At 37.2% G+C, this 23,155-nt stretch overlaps 1 protein-coding gene across 1 annotated transcript; it reads right to left on the reverse strand.

Moving 5' to 3' along the window:
• Positions 1-1,198: 1,198 nt before the first annotated feature.
• egln2 (egl-9 family hypoxia-inducible factor 2) lies at positions 1,199-21,726 on the reverse strand. The gene is made up of 6 exons (XM_079886908.1): positions 21,484-21,726; positions 19,428-20,704; positions 3,933-4,052; positions 3,722-3,858; positions 2,120-2,187; positions 1,199-1,744 (listed from the first exon to the last, which is right to left on the reverse strand). Exons 2-6 carry the CDS (start codon positions 20,493-20,495, stop codon positions 1,692-1,694), a joined length of 1,446 nt encoding a protein of 481 aa, XP_079743034.1. The 5' UTR covers positions 20,496-20,704; positions 21,484-21,726; the 3' UTR covers positions 1,199-1,691.
• Positions 21,727-23,155: the final 1,429 nt, after the last annotated feature.

A 23,155-nucleotide genomic window follows, 5' to 3' on the forward strand; every position in this document is an offset into this window, starting at 1 on the left:
AAAATCATGGCATAGTTTATTATAATAATATTTATTTTATAATATTATATATTATTATTGGATTTTATTTAAAGAATAATATTCCCAAAATGCTTAGAATCAGTGTTCATTGTGAAAATAAAATGTATTCAGTTAAAAAGCATGGCTAAAAAATATGGCTAGCTGTGGAAGAAGCAACATTCACTTAGTTAAAATGTATGAGATTGAAATCAGTTGGATTCATTAATGATAATATATAAACCTGGTTATTGTGTATTTAAAGCCCGTTCGGTTTATTAGTACGATTACAGAAATCTTACCGGTTACACAAATATGCATCACATTAAGTTTATTAGTTTATGTTAAAACTGTAATCCAAAATAGATGGGATTTTTAATGCAATTTGTTTTCTTCAATTGTCACTGTTTGGAATGTACACTACATCGGTGTCATATCGGGTATCGGCATTTAATGTTTATTTGTGCAGCTCATTTTCTGTACTTTTACATTTAATTATATCTGTTGCAACACTTAAACTTCTTTAAAAACACAAAAAATTGTATAACACTGTTAACACTGTACATTATGATGTGGTGCCTAAATGAACATGTAGCATTTAAATTCACTTCATGTAGTATTTTATTTTAAATGTATTATTACAAAATATCACATTTTAATATTATTAGTTATCACCTATAAAATAAAATAATATTTAGACATTAATTGTCGCTTATCATTATCGGCCAGAATTTTTAATATCGGTGCATCCCAAAGTACAATACAGTCCCAGAAAAGCATTAGAAATTAACGTTGGGGCTGTTCACACAAAGCACGTTCTGGATGCGTTTATCAAAGTTGAATTACATTTAACTTGATGCAACATCTTAAAAACGTGGCTCTCGTGGATTGAAATTCAAAAAAAATTCTCAGAGACGCGATGCAACGGCAAAGACAAACCGCAAGAACACATCCTACGTGAACGCCCTAAAGTCTCCTGAAAACTGAGGAACTACAGGATTCAAATTTGCTTTCCGCACAGTATGTTTGGTTGCTGCCAGATTTGCATAATTCTTGCAGCAAAGTCAGCCGTGAAAATTGACACCTACAGAGGGCGCTGTTCATTCTGAGTGAATTCACCCTGAATGTTTCCTAGGGCTCAGGCTCAATCTTAAGGGATTCTGTCCACTGAAGCATTCATGTATAATATGATTGTTGGGTATTTTATGTCAGTTTTCATGATCTAGCTGAGCACTGGAGTAAGTCAGATATCAGTGTTAAGCTGGATACACATTCACTGACAAAGGCCACTGGAAAATCTCACTTCACGCAGGGGTGTTATGTCGTGAAAAGCAAGGGTCGAGTTTTAGAGATTGAAAATCTTATTTAATACAATAATTACTCATAATACTAGTAGCTGAAGTCCATTCGTGATTTTTCTGTTGTTAACTTTCCACGGGATGAGGGAAAACCGGCCATTCCTGCCAGCCCTTCAGTGCCGTGACCATCAAGTTTGAGACACCGTGGTGTTCATTTAAAAACAGTCCTGTGTTCATCCAATCAAATCAAACTTCTCGGATGTTTGAGGCCACAGAAAGAGCCGTGATTGTTGGGCTTCTTGCGTCTCCTCTTGAAAACGTCCAAATCGCGCAGAAGCACGGGCCGCCGCACACATGAACAGGACACACTTGAGTGTTCACTCGACTGGCTGAAATTCAGGTCTTGGTGCTCTGTGTGACGGGCACTTTAACTCCTTTCTGTCCTGTAGCTGTGAAGGACAGAAAGAGAAAGAAAGACGATATTTAATGATGGACAGAAGGTGAATTCAAATAACAGACAACTAAAGCAATACTCGAACACCTTGTGCTGTGCTGAAAATCCTTTACCTAATTTGGTTTTACCTTTTAAATTGATATATCATTGAAAAGAATTCTCTTGCTGAATAAAAGTATTAATTTCTCTCCCTGCCCTCACAGGTCACTTTCACATTGTACTCATTGCTTGTGATATGTGGTACGCTTCCTCTCTTTAATATTAGTATCACCGTGAGAAAATGTGTTCCCACCAACCAAACCTACTAAACTCTAAACCTACTGAAAACATGTAATGAGAAAACAGCCTTAGCCACAAGTTTCAGTCTCACCCAGTCTGTACTTCTCCTTAGCTTCAGTCCGCTCTTTTGCATCGAAGTACCAGACGGTGATGGCATAGCTGTGGGAAGAGAGAGATCATTACAGCCACAATTGAGAGGGGTCAGACAGTCTGACTAGTGTGTATTGATCTGATGAACTCAAGACTGTTTAGAAACTGATATGGAGTTTGATATGTGCAGAGTCATGTGGATAACTGTGAGGTCAAAGCACAGAAAGGGTTAAGTCAACACTAGTAGAGCGGCTGGTTTGTTTATTCCTGGCTCTGTTCTACCGGCACGAGCGCACAAACTGAAACGACGGCCGCTCACACTCAGGAAGCACGTACTTCCTGTGCCCCACCTCGGCCCCCAGCTGCGATGGTGCTTGATACACACCTACCCTCATCCGAAATCTACAATAATGTAAAACGTAAACGGCAATTGTTTTACTACACCAAAAATATATGGCGTTTAATTCGTTTCATCAAACTCATTTCAAGACAAACCCTCTTCCTGAGGAAGTGGTGTTTCAGGTGTGGTGTTTATAGAGCAGGATCAAATCAAACCGTAGTGTTTGTAGTGGTGGGAGAACAATGGTGGTGGAAGACTAGGGGATGGGGTCAGATGAGTGCACTGGCATGCACGCGTTTTGAGAAAGATCACAGGATAATAGATGAGAGGTTATAAGAACTAGGACTGTGGTTGTTGCCACATGACGTTTTACAACCTGAACCAGCGTTGCATGATTAATTGTGAAAAGATCACGATCTTGATTCAAACACCCATGCGATCTTATTCGTAAATGACAACGATTTGGCTATATGTCTATAAAACCTTTGACAAGTACGATCTCAGCTAACATTCAGATCTGTGTTGGCACTGCCGCTGTCCCAGAGAGAGCAGTTGTCATGTTTAGGTGTGAAACAGCTTCACAAACAGTCTTTCGAACACCACAGTATCATTATTTCTGTCTTACAATATTTAAAATGATCACAGAAGTACTGGGATAAAAGTTTATATTTCAGATATAAACACTGATGTCAACCATAGTGATCAAAATAGACCAAATCACCTTTTGAAAGTAACTACGCTTCAAATAAAGATTGTGTGTATCACTTACATTGTTACACCAGTAGGTGGCGACAAGTGACTGTTACATTTTTTTATTTGTCAATTATTCATTTATTTAAGAGATTCGTTCAAAAACGCTGATTTATCCAGTAATGAAACGAGTGAAGTCTTTATGAGTGAGTCATTCAAGATATTCGTTAAAAATGCTGATTCATCCAGCAATAAAACAAGTGTAGACTTTAGCTGTGTCCCGGAGGCTGCATCCTTCAAAGGCCACGAAGATCGGACTGAACGTTGTTTAACGGGACAGTCTAGCCTATGGAGGATGATTCGATTTTCATTCTTTTATCATAATTAGCATTTCGATAATGACAGCTGTACCACCCTGACATTTTTGACTCAATTCCCCAAAATACTTTTAATTAATAAACTGAAAATATGACCATCACAGAAGAGGTGTATTCAAGTCATTGTACCAGTGTTATCAGTGTGAGTGAGTGTCTCTGTGTGTGTGTGTTTTAACTGTAAACAGTGTTTACTCACCGGGTGGCAAAAGCTGGTTTCACCTCATGTGGATTCCGGCGATCTGACCAGAAAATGAGCAGACGGTCAAAGAGAGGCTCGATGTTGGCAACAACATTACGACCCTCAGGGTAGATCTGCAATACACCTCCATGAACCTGGGAAAACAGATGGGTAAGAGAAGACTCTCCTCCTGACTGATCAAGTCACAGTAAGAATAAACACAGCATACCTTCACATCCCAGTCCTTGTTCAGATAGTAGATGCAGGTTATGCAGCGTCCGTCACCGTTGGGATTGTCCACATGTCGAACATATCCTGTTCCGTTGCCAGGGTAACACGCCACCATGGCCTGGTCGTACAGAAGAAGGGATTTAGGAAACATTAGATTTAGGGGTGATAAACTGTTAAATGAGGACATTTCGTGGCATTATTCATTGGGCCCAGGTATTAAAATCCACTGTGGGTGCTCCAATCACAAGCAGACAACACTAAAATCAGTGCGTTTTGAAAAAGCGGTGTGATCTGATCACTCGAATATACATTCAGAAGGGATATGGCCACATGGTGTAAATGCTAAAAGGACCGCCTACTCACATTACATGTAATAATTGTAACAAAACAAGGGTTTTCATCTATCTGGAACATAAGTAACTGATAAACACCTATATAAACGTATGAATACCTATATGAATATTAACTGTAACTTTGACTTTTTTCAGGTTTTGAAAGAGACAGTTTTGACAATGACAAGCAATGCTAATGTGTCCTGATGCAAAAACAGCAAAGGACCGCCTACTCACATAACACGTAGCCTAAGAATAAAAAAGGCACATAAATAACATTCGTTTTTAACATTTTAACTGTAATGTTGACTTCTGTAGGTTTCATACAAAAGACATTTTGACTATGACAAGCTAGCTGTTATTCACCATAGCACCTTAGCACACATCCATAGCTCTATAAGAGATAGATAGATAGACAGACAGACAGACAGACAGACAGATAGATAGATAGATAGATAGATAGAGATAGATAGATAGATAGATAGATAGATAGATAGACAGACAGACAGACAGACAGACAGATAGATAGACAGATAGATAGATAGATAGATAGACAGATATAGATAGATAGATAGATAGATAGATAGATAGATAGATAGATAGATAGATAGACAGACAGACAGACAGACAGACAGACAGATAGATAGATAGACAGACAGATAGATAGATAGATATAGATAGATAGATAGATAGATAGATAGACAGACAGACAGACAGACAGATAGATAGATAGATAGATAGATAGATAGACAGATATAGATAGATAGATAGATAGATAGATAGACAGACAGACAGACAGACAGACAGACAGACAGACAGACAGACAGATAGATAGATAGACAGACAGATAGATAGATAGATAGAGATAGATAGATAGATAGATAGATAGATAGATAGATAGATAGATGGTCAGACAATTAAATAGGTATATTCGTATTAATTCTAAGTTGTTTCGCAGGATCTCTAAAATGTGATAATTGTTTTTATCTCTTATCCAGTAATCTCAATAACAACTGTTCTTGGTGTTGGAATGATGAAGCTGTTCTGAGGCACCTGCCAAAGGTCACACACACACACACACACACACACACACACACACACACACACACACACACACACACACACACACACACACACACACACACACACACACACACACACACACACACACACACACACACACACACACACACACACACACACACACACACACACACACACACACACACAGGCACACATGCTTATAAATAGCACCCACAGTATGGTATACATCCACACAGAGCAACCCACCGTCCACAGCCTGCCATTATCACTGCTGGTTATAAGGGTTTATGACCACAATTCAGGGTGATGAATGACATGCCAACCACTTATGGTAATGTGAAATAAGATACATAAGCTTCTTTCATAACAGACACTTGACACAGCTTAAAATAAACATTTATATTAGGCTCAATAATGCAACGCTCCTTTTTTGGTGTCTAGACCTATTACTTTAAAAAAAAATGATTATAAACAATCATTAAAACAAACAAATGTAAAAACACTTTCAAAAACAAAAATGAATATTGGAGCTGTGCCGAAACGCTGCATGTTGCCTCAGGTCGTGCTTGTGATGACATGTACCAAGATTCATCTCAATAAAGTGTTGCAGAGATTTAACCTAGAATCAATTTGGGTGTGCTCTTCGTCAAATCTGTCTGTGCGTTATTCGGGATTAGTAGAGTTTATGAAAAAGCTTTTTGCCATCACAGTCTGAAGAGGATCTGAGCCGATTTTGGTGAAATCTGATGAACACTCTAGTTTGAGAAAGTAGTTTTTTTGGGAAAATTCAAAGTGGAAGATAATTTTCAGGCTCAATCGTGCCATTGAGCAAAGGAATCAGAGGGAAATTAATTTTGTTTCTAGTCTTTACGGTTCAAAAGTTATAAGCATAAACGTAGTGCAACTTTAGACAGTTGGTTGCGCTAGTGGGATTGAATTAGAGACTCCAAAATTGCAGTGGTTAATGATGAGATTGTGCTCTATTTGCTTGCCAAAATTCATCATTTTCCCACAAGCGGTTCTATGGGCTGCCATGGGTTACAACAGGTTTTGTATTATACAAACAGATACAATAGGCTCAGCCCCTAATTGAGCAACACGACTGTTTTCAACATTAATAATACTAAATGTTTCACGGGCAGCAAATCAGCATATTAGAATGATTTCTGAAGGATCATGTGACTCTGAAGACTGGAGTAATGATGCTGAAAATTCACACTTTAAGGAATAAATCACACTTTAAAATACATTAAAACAGCTATTTTAAATTGTAATAATATTTCACAATATTACTGTTTTTGTATATTTTTGATCAAACAACACGCGCTTGTTGAGAATTAGATGAGAATAATAAATCAAAACAAAAAAAAATCTCCCCAACCCAAACTTTTGAATGGTAGTGTATATAAATAAGATTATAATTAGATAATAGGAATATTTTTTTGAATGAGCGTAGTTTAGTTCACATGCTTTGACATGTGGAGCTGCGGCTCTCATACGGGCGACGGCCGTTCGAAATTTGGCTCTACCATTTCCTGATCCCCACCCCCAATCACTTCCCATCCTCTTTTGACTGTCATGCCTGATAAAAGGAACAACAAACCACCGACAGCATCTGGCTTGCCTTCTGTAGAGCTCAGTTTTGGCACAACTGCTGCTGTGGATGATCCGAGGCATTCCTGGGCCTGGATGATGATGGGGGAGATGGTAACGGCTCGGTTTCAGCGTGCGAGTCATCAGGGTGCACTGTTAGCTGCCGGCTCTCTGATATGGTCAGCGCTTTATCAAGCCCCAGAGAGAAACCTCCCCCTGACCCTTATCACTGCATCACAGTGTGGCAGTAAACACGACGTGTGTCACGTGGGTTAAACAGGAGCGCGTGGACGGGCGGCAGAAGGGGCTTGTTCAGGGCCAGGGGTATGCACTCCGGCAACAGGTTTGTTTGACAGTCCACAATAGCGATTGTGCACTTTTCTTAAAAGGATAGTTCACCCCAAATGATCATTCTGTCAGTGTTTACTCATGTCGTTCCAAACCTGTATGACTTTCTTTCTTCTGCAGAATACAAAATAAGATAGTATGAAGAATGTTGGTAACCAAAGTTGGTTTTGGTGACCATTGTACTGAGACTGAGAGAAATTTTTTTTTTTTTATGTTCCACGGAAAAAAAGAAAGTCAAACAGTTAGGGAACGACCTGAGTAAATGATGACTTTTTGGGCATAAATGACAATGCAATTTTTAAACTAGCCTTTATTTAAAAAAAACAAAAAAACTTTAGTGATTACACTAAATTAATATTAAATTGGCAGTGGAAATTTGCAATAACATATAGGGCCAGATTTACTAACAGCTTGCGCCAGCGCAAACCCTCTTTTGGCATTAAAAAACCACTGTCAGGATTTACTAAAGACACACAGTGAAAAATTAGCGCTGAAAAGTAGGGCTGTCAAACGATTAATCGCGATTAATCGCATCCAAAATAAAAGTTTGTGTTTACATAATATATGTGTGTGTATGGAGTATAATTATTTTCTATATATAAATACACACACATGCATGTATATTTAAGAAAAATGTGTTATTTATATATAAAATATTTATATATAATATAAATATATATACACAGTATATACATGCAAATATTTCTTAAATATATACATGCATGTGTGTGTATTTATATATAGAAAATAATTATACACCGTACACACACATATATTATGTAAAAACAAACTTTTATTTTGGATGCGATTAATCGCGATTAATCGTTTGACAGCCCTACTGAAAAGGCGTGGACAAAGTTATTTTTGCGGATGACCTTATTGCATATGCATTTGTAGGAGTTTCAATTTTAGATGCAAAATTTATGTGAGGAGAGTTTTTAAATGAATCACGCAAGGTGATTTACTAAGGTTTGCGCTAGTCAATTTACTGGTATTTGTGCCATTATTTACCAACCAAAAAAGCACATCTTAAACCAGACGCTACCTGGTAGATTGCGTCAGGCCAGCTGACAGTCTTGCCTGGGCCCGGGACGAGTAAATGTATTTTTGGCTCATGTGGATGAAAGACAACAACTCCCAGAATGCACTTGCTTCGCTGCCCTACGAGGCCACTCCCAAGCCACGCCTACCGGTTACAGAGGGCAGTATCGGATACAACTAGGCTACTAGTCGACTCGAAACTGAAAAAACGGCGTTTTATCGTGAGATCCCCCTATGGGCGGGTTGAACACATGCGGAACGAGCTCCTCCTACTGGCTGTAGTCTCTCGCCTCTGGACAAAAAAAGCCTCAGATGACACAAAATGACGATTTTTTGACGAGTTTTTTTTCCAGACACACAATACAGAAATCTCTCGTCTCAGGGGGACATGAGGGAGGGAAGCACGGTCATTTGAAAATACTACCGGGTTTCTACTGATACAAAGCTTAATGCTAATCGGTGAAGTATCCCTTTAAGTAGTTTTTCCTATTTTGGCCAGTAATTTAGATTTTTATTTGCACTGATAAAAAAAATTCCACTGGCCCCACTTAAAAAATTCAGTTTTTAGTATATTTTATGTTCCAGAGATAGATGACTACACTGACTACATACATTATACATTAGACAAAAAGGTGTATGTGTGGAATCTTTTCAAGAATGTGCAACATTTGGCCTAAAACAGCACAGAAGTTTAAAAAAAAATCTTTTGCCATGTTGATTAGAAGTCTTATCATCAGGTTACACATGGTTTGTAAATTTGATGACCACAGATAGCAGTCTAGAGCTGCTTTGTTATGAGAGAAGCCAAGTTATAATCTAGTCAGAGTAGAGGACATAGGACATGACCGCCACTGGCAGACCGAAGGGTTCACAGGAAGCCAACTATGACACCCAAATTGAACAGATACTGTGCAGAGCACAGAAATAAACAAATTATCCAATTAAGAGGAACAGCTAAATGCTCCAAAACACTAGAGCACTCTCATCAGTGTCGCAGTGCATTGTGCAAGCAGCTTTACTGCCAACATTCAAACACACGCAATTAAAGTGTCTGTCTCTCAGCTTATTTAGCATTACGAAGTCTGATTCATTCGAGTCAAATGATTCTGTTGGTTCATGGAAATAACTTGTTTCACAATTCACTGACTCACATAATGAGTCAATGCCAATGCAATGCAAAAAAACATATTCAGTGTTACGCAAGTTCTAGCTAACAAGATGCACAATTCCCACAAGAGACTTAGGGTCAAGTTTAAAGGCAAGACGATCTAAAACAAAACATTTCAAATTAACTGATGTGGTGATGTCGTATTTTATGAGCTATTTGGTTGTTTAATGATAAACAGGCAACGGTTCCTTTAAAACAATATTGTTTTGATCATGTATGGTTCTTTCCTGCCTTGATAGTCAGGTAGATACTGAGCACAGAGTGTGCTGAGATAAAAGAGTGTAAACCTGATGATGAGAGGGTGGAGGATAAGTAGGACATGGGGGTTAGATAAGGACACACACACTCCAGAACCCCCACACACACTAGGACATCAGGACTACAACAACAAATTCACAATACAAGCTAGAAGAAATTAAAATGGATTTTGACTTATTGACCATGTTTTACATGCACATCATTATCCAATTCAGGTTTATATTCTAAATAATAAAAGAAAAGCGATTGAAATGTTTGTGTGTAATCCATGTAATTGGCATATTCTCAATAAACTAGAGCCAAATTTAGACTGAAAATGTGACGCAGTGACAGAAGCGCTTCTGAACTGGCATATAGGTGTGTTTACACAGACTGTCTAATGCTGCTCAGAGGTGGAATAAATGCATTTACACACACATTTCTACTGTATACTTTGATACTAGAGGCTGAGGTGGGTCAGAGCAGGCATAATTTGCTCTGTCTTTTATGAAGCATTATGTCTTTACACAGAATTTTGAGCAGGCACAGAGCAGCCTTCAGCATTTTCTGCAATTCTCTTGCCATTTTATGCCATACATTAATTGTTTTGTAACTCATATCATTTATATCTTTATCAATAACACATAAGAGTGTGATGAATTGCACAATGTAGGTCACGAGACACTAAAATAAGCTCGCGTATACTGAAGAAAAAAAAGAAAAAAAAGATTTATGAATGATTTTCAAATTCATTCTGCTAGAACCCAATGTTTGTAAAAACTCCTCAATACAATCTCCTCAGTCTGTACATGCGCAGGTATAAATGAATATTCGCCCTTGTGTAAAACAAGAGCAGTTGATTGTATTGAATGTGCACGTTCAGTGTACTTTAAATCTTAAAAGTAGATTTTTTAAAAACTGCACTTTCATGTAAAAGTACATTATGTAAATTAAATTTACAAATTAAAACTTTTCCTTTAAAATGCAGTTTAAATCATTATGTTTTATTAGTCTTTTGACATACTTTAAAGAAGTACACTTGTTTGGATGTTAAGACTAAAATACTAAAGCACATGTAAAGTACTTGATTAAAATTTGAACTTTAGTGTGTTATTAAATATTGCATTTAAAGTGAATATATTGTAAATGTTTCAGTAAAAATTGCATTAAAATATACGCTATTTTACCATAAATGTCTGTCAGTATATTCAGTAGTACACTTTAACCATATTTCATGGACAATGGAATTATAAAATTGCATTCATAATTTATATATGGACTAAAAGCACTCTAAAGTTCAGCTATGCATTTAATATAAATAAATAAAAAAACAAAAAAAAACATTTAATTCCAATTCCAATTCATTCACACTTAAGTATATCCTTTTAAATTATATTATTTCAGTAAAGTACACATTTTAAAAGTATATTAAAGTGTAGGCTACTTTTTTTTTTTTTTTTTTTTTTTTGCAAGGGCAGTTCTAGTGATATTGTGATGTTTACATGAACTCAATGTTCAAAATTCTGATTAATGCAGTCATATACGCCAGTTCTAGAAACCAAAATATTGAATATTGAAGTCTAGCTGTGTCATTCGGGTTAATGCATTTATATGATACTTACATAATCAAAATATTACCAAATTCTGATTAATACATGCATTTGTCACCAGAATATTGGTGTCATCTGTACCTACAATTTCCAAAATATTTCCATCTTCAGTTTATGCCAGTGTTGTTTGGAAGGAAATGTTGGAACTCCACTGTATCGCTGCGTATTCTGTTAAGTTACTGCAATTGTCCCAGCCAAAGACTAATTAGTACCTTAAAGGTATAGCGGAGGATTTTCTTTTTCCGGGTGGATCATCAAGACTATTGGTCCTCCTAAGTGTCAATCATTCTGGTGATATGTTTAAGTAAGGCCGTCGTACGTACTCGTGCACACGATTCACACGATGGCGTGCGCTCAAAACACAGGTTGGGCTTCCCACTGATGCCTCAGTTGCGAAGTTTCTTGACAGGTAAAGTTTGGCATGCTATTTGGAGAAATCCATTTAAAATCACTGCTAGTAAAAGTTAATGTAAGCTATGATTAGCTCGTTCATGCTGTCTCGTGCACACGTTTAATAGGCGTTCCCTCTCGGGAGCAGGTAGAGTGTTGCGCATGTGCATTTTTTCAAAAAGTGGAGAGGGCGGTTCTTTTCTAAAATTCTGGAAAATCCTCCGCTATACCTTTAACTAACATGAGAAATAAGTCCATTGCTCAAAAGCAAACATTTCATATTTGAGTCTAGACAAGAGTTTGGGAATCTTACCTCATACAGTCTCAGACATGTCTAAAAATGTTTTTCTATTTTTCTTTTCTAACATCTAAATGCAAAGTGTACTGTCCACTTATGTCAAATAGGTCAACTGAATCAAATCACTGAAATGAATACATTATATACAAACAGTAACATGATTTTAACATTTTCTTAAATCTGTATTTCAACCAAAACTTGTCATCATGTACTCAAAACATGACATTCTTTCTTCAGTGGAAAACAAAAGAAGATTTTATTTTCCCTACAATGAAAGTCAGATGTCACTAAACATTTGGCTATTAATCAAATCTTTTGTGTTCCACAGAATAAAGAAGTAAGACATATGGGTGAGTAAATTAAAGAATTTACATTTTGGGTGAAATTGATTGGTGTTTGTTTGCTCATGCAAGACTTGCAACCGCAATTCTAGAGTGTTGTGGATGGTTGCTAGGGCACTGCTATGCGGTTGCTAAGGCACAGTAGTTTTCATCTTATTGCTATATGGTTACTGGGTGGGTGTTCAGTTTATTTTGCAATAATGACTGGCTTAGAGAATCGAGAATGATCTATTATTATATTAATGCACAGACGAGTTAATGTATGACTCATGAAGAACTAAACCATTCATTAATGATGATTACCACATCAGCAACTACTAAAGTCGATCAGATTAATAGATTAAGGAATCGCTTACAACATTAATTCATTAACAACATATATTATTAACTAATAGTGTAAATTTAATGTGTTAATTACCACAATGGGTATAAGATATGCATTTCAACTTTCAGTTGTCTGATTTTATTAATCATTAGCAAATGATTTGCAAATATATCATTATAAATTTACTTGTTGAGGCACATGACTAATAACTCATCGATAAGTAATATGTCATTACGGTAATGGTTATGGTTGACGTACTCGATTCTTTCAGCTTCTTCTTCAAAGCGTTGCCTTTTTTATGAAACTTACCCACATTCAATTCATTTTGATAATGAAAGAATGCATGAAGCTAGAATAAAACGTTTTTTTGTGATATATTGCATGTTCAGATATTCATACAACAGAATACTCTGGGGGCCATTACATTTTTGTGAAAATGATCAAAAACGCTGGCGCTGGCTGGAAACTTTTTAAAAAATGCTGGAGGGGAAAGAGTTAATTAACACTTAGTTAACACTGTTAAGAAATGAATACATGATGACACATTTAATTAATAGCGATTCCTTAATCTATTAATCTGACAGACGCTTTATTAGTTGCTGTTGTGGTAATCATCATTAATGAATGGTTTAGTTCTTCAAGAGTCATACATTAACTCATGATTATCTGTGCATTAGTTAAGCATGAATGAATGCAAGTTATTGCTCGTTTCCACCAAACGGTATGGTACGCAATTATTTCTGTTTCGATTGTCAGAAGTTGTGAATGGTACAAAAAAAATCTATCTATCTATCTATCTATCTATCTATCTATCTATCTATCTATCTATCTATCTATCTATCTATCTATCTATCTATCTATCTATCTATCTATCTATCTTAATGTCTGACCCTATAAAGTGGATGAATGCAAAAGAGGCAATACTCTGTGCTGGTGATATTGTGTTTGTCTGGTGCGAGCACACGTTACTCTCTCCGGGAGGGGCATGAGAGATGCCATGTGGCTGGAACACGCTGTTCCCTCCGCTTTATCCTCTGCCACGTCGTCCCGAGATCGAATGGTTTCTATGCGTACGAGAATTAAACCAAGGTCGTTCCCTGAAAGCACTGGTTTAGAGAGAAAGAAAGCTGGGCTTGGACACCCACACTCACTCTCAGTATTAACATGCTACGTGTCTTGTTTCCAGGGCAACAGCGAGAGAAATATTTTGGCCAACTAAAAGGTAAAGGGTCTAATAAGGCTCGGGAGAGGAGACGGAGAGGAAAAATAACTAATGGGAGGGTTGATTAAGGACAATCAGAGCACTGGAGAGAAGAGGAGGGAGTTGTGTGTCCACTGAGGAATAGAGACGTGAGATAAGAGTTATTCTAATGCAATGGGAAATGCTGCAACTGGCTTTATCACTTTAAATTTACATAACCTTGCTGTCACTGGTTCGACGTATTTCTAATAAAATCCTAATAGTGCTCTCACTCCAACTAAAATTCCCTAAATATTAGGGCTGCAACAGCTAATTAATAATGATAATGTACATATTGAGTGCATTCAAATATGCAGCAACACGCTGATAACCATCAGCTCATAATAAACACACCATAATACAAGCAATCTGTGTTTACATGCATATTTTATCCGGTTTTGATGTCAAAACCTAAACATACATGTACACACTGAATTAGCCGCTAGAATTAAGACTTTATTCATGGTTTTGGCCTAAAAGCTACTGTATGTGTGAGCTTTACACGATTAAAAAAACACTGTTTAAGGCATTTTCATGACCTTAAACATTACGGTGTTATTGTGTATAAACGCTGTAAGATTGCAAACACGTTCATTAATATTAATTCATTAACCTTTCAAGAACCCAATGACACAATACATTATGTTGTTGAGAGATACAGATGTATAGTCAGGATACAACAAGATAAACAGGCAGACAGACAGTAATCATAAAACATATGAGACAATAACCAAGTAAGCATGGATCTAAAATTGAAAGTAGATAATAACTAAACATAATGTAACTAAATGAGTTTTTAGATTAGTTAATTGATTAGTCAGGTATGTACTTGGGGTTTATATTGTAATGTTTATATATTAAACATTACTTTCACAAAATGTACACAAAATCTTTGTGGAATAACATGATTTTGATAAATGATGGAAGTTATTTCCAATACAGTTCAAAGGTTTGGGGTCAGTAAGATTTTTTTCCCCCAAGAAATTAATCTATTTTCATTTAGCAAGGACACATTAATATGATCAGAAGTGACAGTAAAAACATTTATAAATAAGCATCACGATTACCACAAAAATATTAAGCAGCACAACTGTTTTCTGCATTGATAATAAAAATAAATGTTTCTTGAGCAGCCAATCAGCATATTAGAATGATTTCTGAAGGATCATGTGACACTGAAGACTGGAGGAATGATGCTGAAAATTCAGCTTTGCTTCACAGAAATGAAAAATAGAAAAAAAAATTGTAATATTTCACAGAACTGTTAGTGTTTCTACACTACTTTTTATCAAATAAATGCAGCCTTGGTGAGCATAAGTGACTTCTTTCAACAAATCTTTTTTCCCCACCACTTTATTTTATCTAATCGAACAAATGGACAGGATAATCAACTGAAAGCTCAAACAGACCTCAAACATTGCTAAGATTTCTGTAAATGCCTATTTCACAAATCACTGCACGAAATTGCACATTGAAACATTGTTTGAAGGATAGCATTGAACAAGATGAACAAACAAACAAACAAACAAAAGATCAACCGATTATCAGAAGTTGCAGCACCGCTAAATCTCAAGCCTCAAATGTTCCTGCAAGATGTTTTCATGACCCACTTGCAAAAGTATGTGAACGCCGCAGTGCTCGCGTTCCCATTCCACAGGTTGAGCAACGAGATTTATCCTTCAGACGTAAACATATGACTGAACACATGTGCAAAGTCGCACGTCAACATTGGCTTCTCAAACGGCAATCTTTCACTGGTGTTTCCTATGACATGATGCACATAGTCTTAAAAGCCGCAATGAGAGGCAAACGCTCAAGACTAATCCAGTGTTGCCATCGCCGCCGATTAAATAATATTCCCTGCAGATTAAGGATGGCGTGAGGACAGTGACTGAAGTCTGACCGATCTGACCCACCGAACAGAAGCCTGTCCTCACTCAATCACACTGAAGTACACCGTCCTGTCCTGAGATTCACTAAAAGGTCATCCAGATCAGGTTTCTAACAGTACAGCAATGGACAGGCTGGGATTACAATAATAATGTCCACATGGTCCTGAGCTGTAGTCTGGCTTTACATTCATGACACTCCAGCAGCAAGGAAACTACTGTGCGTTACACATACAAGACTTAATTCTTAATAATAAGCTACATGATTTGAAAAAGTTCAGCTAGAATGGAGAATATACCTGTACACTACCGGTCAAAAGTTTGGAGTAATTACAATTTTGAAATATTTTTTGAAAGAAGTCTCTTATGCTCACCAATGCTGCATTTATTTGATTAAAATACAGTACAAATAGTAATATCGTGAAAAATTATTACAATTTAAAATACAGTAGTCAACGTTTGAAACCATTCATCAAAGTCATGCATGAATTTTGAACAATACCCGTTCTTGTCTCTTTGATAAACTTTTTTGATCCACTTCAAATGTTGACTACACTGTAAAAAATTTCTTACCCTCCCAAATCAAAAATTTCAAGTGACCGATAACATCTAAATTTTTCAATTGGCCCAAGTGAAATTCTGTAAATTATAAAATTCAATTTACAGAATTTCACTTGGGCCAATTGAAAAATTTAGATGTTATTGGTCACTTGAAATTTTTGATTTGGGAGGGTTAGAAATTTTTTACAGTGTACTGTAACTATTTTCTATTTTATTCTTTTTTAAAATGTAATTTATACCTGTGACGCAAAGCTGAATTTTCAGCATCATTCACACGATCCTTCAGAAATCATTCTAATATGTGGATTTGCTGGTTAATTGCTATCAGTTATTATTGGAGATCAATAATTAATAATGTTTCTTATGATTATCATCAGTGTTGGAAACAAGGTTTTTTGCTGTTTAATTATGTGGAATCAGTGACTTTTTCAGGATTTGATTTGCATAGAATTGAATTTCTATTCAGATTTTAAATTGAAAAAGAACAGCATTTCTGTTTTCTCTTTTGTATCATTATTCACTGGAACTTTTGATCTTATTTATTTAAAAAGATAAATCTTATACTTACTGTACCCCAAACTTTTGAATGGTAGTGTATCACATTTTCCACAGAAATATTATGAAGCAACATGGATGATAATTAGAAAATGTCTCTTGAGCAGAAAATCAGCATATTAGAACGATTTCTGAAGGATCATGTGACACTGAAGACTGGAGTAATGATGATGAAAATTCAGATTTGACATAAATTACATTTTAAAATATATTCAAATGGACAACAATATTTCACAATATTACTGTTTGTACTGTATTTTTGATCCAATAAAAGCAGTCTTTTTGATAAGAGACTTGTTTCTAAAACGGGAGTGTACATGTTTTCTTGCCACAGCAGGAAGATCTCATACCATTGGACTGTGGTTTGACCTGGCAAGCTCAAATAACCGAACCTGCGTCATATGGGCAGTTTTGCTCTGACGCGCTGACAGGACTGGACTGATGCGGCACCCTGCTCAGATACGGGTCAATGTTCAATCGCACACGACCTGAGCAATGCAAATTTTCCTTACAATCAGAAACTCTCAGATTAACTTGACAATAAAGGAAATCCTCGTTTTCAGATCCAGGGTCTGTAAATACGTAAATGCATCTGATAACCTCAGATACTGTCTCACGCACACAATGAACACACTGTGTATACAAGCACGCACACAAGCACTGCACCTTACTAGTGGCGGTAAGAATATGTTGTTTGTATATGGGCTGGAGATAGAGACTGACAGAGGAGTCTTCAAAGCCAGAGAAACACTGATCTGGGATCTGATAAAACTGCATTTCTCAGGCTGCTAGTTGAGAACAGTGACACAGTGAGAAACACAACAGACAGACAGAGAGAGAGTATCTTGTCTGATACACCCAACCACAACTTCCTGAATGCAGGTTTGCATTGCGGATGACAGTGCTTGCCAGTTTTGACCTTGAAGCTATAGCATCTAATGATACTGGTATATATTGAAAAAGGCGAGACCGGGGTAAGTTGTCACACGTAGATGTTGATAGATTTCAGTAACTATGAAGGCATAGCGGATTTTCAATGAGATTTCATCCAGCAAAAAAAGGTTAATTGTCAATAGTGTAGTGGTGCATGAAGAACCGTTCACACAGAAGTCACTTTCATATCAAACAGCTTTCTGTTGGTCAACGCGACGAATTAAACTTGAACTGGATATGAAATCTATGTGGTCAGATCGCATCGACTCCTGTTGAAATGACTGAACCTTAAGGTTTTGAATGAACTGAAATCAAATTTATTTAAATATCACTTTTCACAATACACATTGTTTCAGAGCAGTTTTACAGAAAACCATAATGTTAATGTTTTTAGTGCTGACAAATCAATTAATCAAATGATTCGCATCTAACATAAAAGTTTGTAAATATATAATGTGTATATATATAAATATACACTGTATACACACACATACAAACATATATATATATATATATATATATATATATATATATATATATATATATATATATATACATATATACACAGTAAAAAAGTTGCTGCCTTAAATTAAGTACAATCAACTTGGATGTTTAAGTCATTTCAAATTAAATTACATTAAACTGACTTTAAAAATGAGTTGAATCTTGCATAGCTTCTTTTGGTGAGTTAAAGCAAGGTAAAAACATATGTTGTCAAATTATTGATCATATCATATTTTACGGTATATTATATGAGATTAATCACAATTTATCGATTTGACAGCAGTAGTTTTATGCCTTATAGTTGAGAGCAGGCCAAAAATATAGTTTACATTTTGCGATGATACAAGCAGTTATACAATAGGTACAGAAGATGTTGGGTAAACCTGTGAGCACAATAAAAACAACACTGTTCAAGACATTTTTTTGATGTTAACAAGGATGTTTTCAGGTCTTTGCAAAGCATTATGTAAGGTCGGGGCATGTTGTCACACGCTGTGGCTGAAAAGCTTGCTGTATGGCAAGTTAAAATGTGACAACTTACCCCCAATATTTTGTAAATAAACTGTATCGTATTTTCATGTGAGAAGTTAAACTGATTTTTGCAGCCAAGACTTTTTTTGAAGACATTTTGAGTTCCCCAAATGACGTTTCCATAAACAGTTCTTAAAAGAACCATGTTTTCTTAAGGTGATGATACACAGGGCAACTTTTTGGGCAATGTTACCATCAACAGGCAACCAGATGAGACACGGGGCCCACGACCGATCTAAATTATCCAGATAGAAATGTATTGCCCATTTTCAATGGGAAAGTGCCCAAGCAACAATAACTCGGCAAGATTGCCCAGCAACATTGCTCAAAAAGTGTGAAGAATAATTCAATAATCGGAATAACCCTTTTCCACTGCAAAGAATCTTTTGCGCAATGGAAAGGTTCAATGTATATTATAAGTTATTCATGGAACCATTCCAATAAGGAACCTCTATTTTAAAGAGTGAAGAAATAAAGTCATACAGTTTTGGAAACGACATGAGGGTGAGTAGATGCAAACAGAATTTTCATTTTTAAGTGTGCGAGCACTCACCTTTGTGCGGCCATTGATGACATAATCCCCCAGCTGCCCGCTGGCCGCACTGCGCATGATGGCCTCATCGATGTGAGCCATGAGGACTCCGATGTTCTCGCAGCCCGGCTCGTTGCCTTCGACCCAGGCGATCTGGTCTCCACGGATGTTCTTAGAGGGGATGCTCTTTTGGCTGACTAACTGGCCGCCTCTGAACTTTCCGCTGTGATTTAGTGTCTCCACTTCCTCCAGAACCCTACCGCCCAGTCGATCGCCCAGGAAGGCATCTTTGACGCAAATGCCGTAGTACTTCATGCAGGGAACTATGTAATGCTGAGCCATGTGCTCTGGGGACCAGCCTGCACTGGTGGCCACCACAGGTGGCGCCAATCGAAACGCGGCCTGCCCCGGGGCCGCATGGTTCGTTACAGCTTTGTGCCCGTTGTGATGGACCCAACTGGGGGATGACAGGGAGCTGTTGTTGTGTTGGTGATTGGCTGCAAGGGGAGCAACAGCCTGTGTGCTTTTACTTGAGTCCGTTCTAAGGCCAATTTCAAACCTCCTCCTTTTGCATTCAAGTGAAGGAGAGTCCGGTCCATTGGGCGTTTCCGAGGACCCCGTTCCGGGACAACCACTATGGGCCCCGAAGTCTCTGTTTTCCTCATCTTTTCTCCTCTGGTGCTGGAGTTGTCTGAATCGCACATCTCCACAACAAGGTCTTTTTGAAGTCCTGTCCCCGTGAGAAGCGAGGCCCCCATGGGGGGTCTCTACAAGTCCATTCGGATGCGAACACCCGCTTTGCTTCTGCGCAGGGACATCTTGATAACTTCCTTCAGCTGTAGGTGAAGGGGGCACCGCTCCTCCACCATTATATAAAGGCAACCCACTCTTTAACTCCTTCAAAAGCGTGACCCCGGATCCAGATATAGACGCACGTCTAGCCAGCAGTTCCTCCGCAGTGGTCGCGTTCAGACCCATTATATTTACAGCGCGAGACTCACAACAGCCATTGGCGACTCTCTCTTGCGGTGAACAGATACTCTCGCGCCCGTGTGCATTTAAAAGGTCCGTGTTTTCCAGTCTCTCCATGTCATGACGTCTACTCCTGGATGCTCACGTAGCTCACGTCCAATCCTCATTTTCTGCAGAATCGGCTCTGCTCATGCCTGCCTAGCGGCGCTGTTTTAAACTTCCACTGTTCAACACGAATACTGTGCTTTCCTTAGTTGTTTAACACAGAATTGACCATTAACTATTTTCCATGGCTGTTTATTCCCAGAGCACGGGGTTATGAGCGTCTGAAGACAGAGAGTAACAATTCACTTAAACATTCATAGACACGTTAAAACGGACACGTAGCCTATCGTAAATCACACTCTATAATTTTAATGGCCTATATGTCAACCACATGTATTATGGAAAAATTAAACGTAGTGTAATGAAACAATGAATACAATTAATTCGGTTGAAGCTGACAGAAATCCATTTATCTTCAGAACAAAGTCCAGACATTCTTCATAAACTTACCTACAATAAAAACGATCAATTAAATAATGACGTGTAGCCTATATAATGGCCTACTACATTAAAATAATTATAGGCTAAACAAGATATGATTAAAAATGGTTTAATAAAATGTATGCCTAATGAAATAAATGTATCCTAGATGAAAAACAGGATCAAATCTACTCTAGTGTTCTTTAAAATATGCCTCATATAGCCTGTAAATCTTTAATATTGAGTATACACAGGCTACTGAATAAACGGACAAATGGGGACAAAGTTTAAACGACAAAAAGCTTAATATAATTAACGCTCTACAATATTTTAACCAAAATAATAAGTAATAAAAAACTATTTTTCAGCTGTAAGTGAAAAGAATATTAAACCAGTGAAATGACCGGGCATCCAATTCATTAGTTTAATACTTAAATATGTAAGCTTTTAGTCTATACCATCAATGGTAAGCTGTTAAATATATAAGCCGTCTGTTCATAAAGTTAAATCAAAACCTTAAATACGAAGACTGAAACGAAAAATAGGCGTAGGCTATTTTAGACAAGTGTAGGCTACTTACCTCTATATGATAAAGTCACTATAGACCAGCCACGATTGTACTGAATTTCCGGTGTTCTCTCGTCCATATCCAACACAAGCTCATTTCAGATGAAACAAATAATTAAAACAACGTTTTCACAGACAACACTGTAATTTCTGCCCATACAATCCTTGCTGAACAAAGAGTAAGTAGGCTTCGTATCTGATTTAACACTGTGCGGGTGGCGAAATTACTCAATCTACTATGGCCGAAACCGAACTCATTAATATTAATTTACGATGCTCTTGAAGCACCCAATCAGGCAGCCTAATTAATATTCATGAGCCCAGTTTTCGCCATAGTAGGATTAGTAAACTCGTTTCCGGGTGTGATAGCGCGCCCCTCCCTCGCCTTCTCTCTCTCCATGAGCCGCTCTGTCAATTACACGTGCGCACATTCGCATCACGTGACCCTGAGCTCCACAACAACAACAGTGGCTCACAAGAGTGTCAATCAATATATAGACATAATAGCCGAAATATAAGTATGAAATTATTATTTCTACAGAGGATAAATTATAACAGTTTCTGTTTAAATTATTATCATGCACCATTAGCCTACTTTATGGGCATTTCTTCCGACAATATTATGTCCCACTTTTATTTATTTATTTATTTTAAATCTCTTTTAGGGCGTGAAAATGTAAAGTCGATGTCCCTAACTTGTACAACTCTTTGACGTATTTTAAAGAGTCGTGAGCTTCACATACAAATCCAGCGTTTAGTTGATCATGATAAGCACTCATTCATTGTCACAGTTGTAAACACAATGGCTTTCTTCTTCTTCCATGAAGGGTTTTGGTGTCATAAAAGAATGCAACACACTTGTCAGATGACAACTTCAAAACTCCCGAAGTGTTTCCAGTTTTGTCTGCCATATTAAAGTCTCTTTAAGGCAAGTCATTTCACTCGGCGGCCATCTTTGAAACACCTCTCGGGCTGCTGTTTCAGTCACGCAATATCCAGTGCATCTCTTTGAATTGGGAAACATCAAATTCTCCAAAGGTGTTCACAAAGCTTATGATTAAATTTCATATTTGAAATCACCAATTAATACTGACAACTGTTTAAATTTACTTTCTGTATGCTTAAATCATGACAAAACCCCCCAGCATTTTTCAGGCTGGACCAGCCAATGTACATGTGTAGCAACCGGAGCTTCGAACAGCCGCTGCAATGACGCAATGACTTTACCTATTAGTGATTGGCTCTTTTATTTAGAAGGCGGGACTTATTCCGCCATATTGCACGTTGCACTTTCCCCCATTCATAGCTATTATTCATTGTAATATGTCTTTATACTTCTAAAGTCTTTGGCCAAATGCATCAGACGTTCAGCCAACGGTTTGTGGGTATGACGTCTGAGGCCCCATTAACATTCTTTTTTTTCTGTGGAAACTTTTTTGTCATGCACTCATCATTTATTGTTTTTACTTTTATGTCTCCAGACTTTCAGTCTTGAAGTATGAAAATTAAGAATATAAAATAAAATGGAGATATTTAATTATATCATTTATTTTATTTTGTACTCAACTGCAGAAGCTCACCAAGTTCACCAAGTCTGAAAAGCAGTTATTTGTGGTGGCATTACTAAAACAACTCCCACACAAGCCCTCAGCAAATGCGCACACACACACACACACACACACACA

This window comes from Squalius cephalus, assembly GCF_949319135.1.
Source record: "Squalius cephalus genome assembly, chromosome: 11".
In the NCBI taxonomy this organism is placed as follows: Eukaryota; Metazoa; Chordata; class Actinopteri; order Cypriniformes; family Leuciscidae; genus Squalius; species Squalius cephalus.

Bases quoted from the DNA above. Each gene is read 5' to 3' on its own strand.
- egln2 (XM_079886908.1), bottom strand. From the start codon at position 20,495: ATGGAGAGACTGGAAAACACGGACCTTTTAAATGCACACGGGCGCGAG. The intron at 4,053-19,427 runs GTGAGTGCTCGC...CTGTACGACCAG, and splicing joins TCATCAATGGCCGCACAAAG to GCCATGGTGGCGTGTTACCC. The intron at 3,859-3,932 runs GTATGCTGTGTT...CTGTTTTCCCAG, and splicing joins ACAAGGACTGGGATGTGAAG to GTTCATGGAGGTGTATTGCA.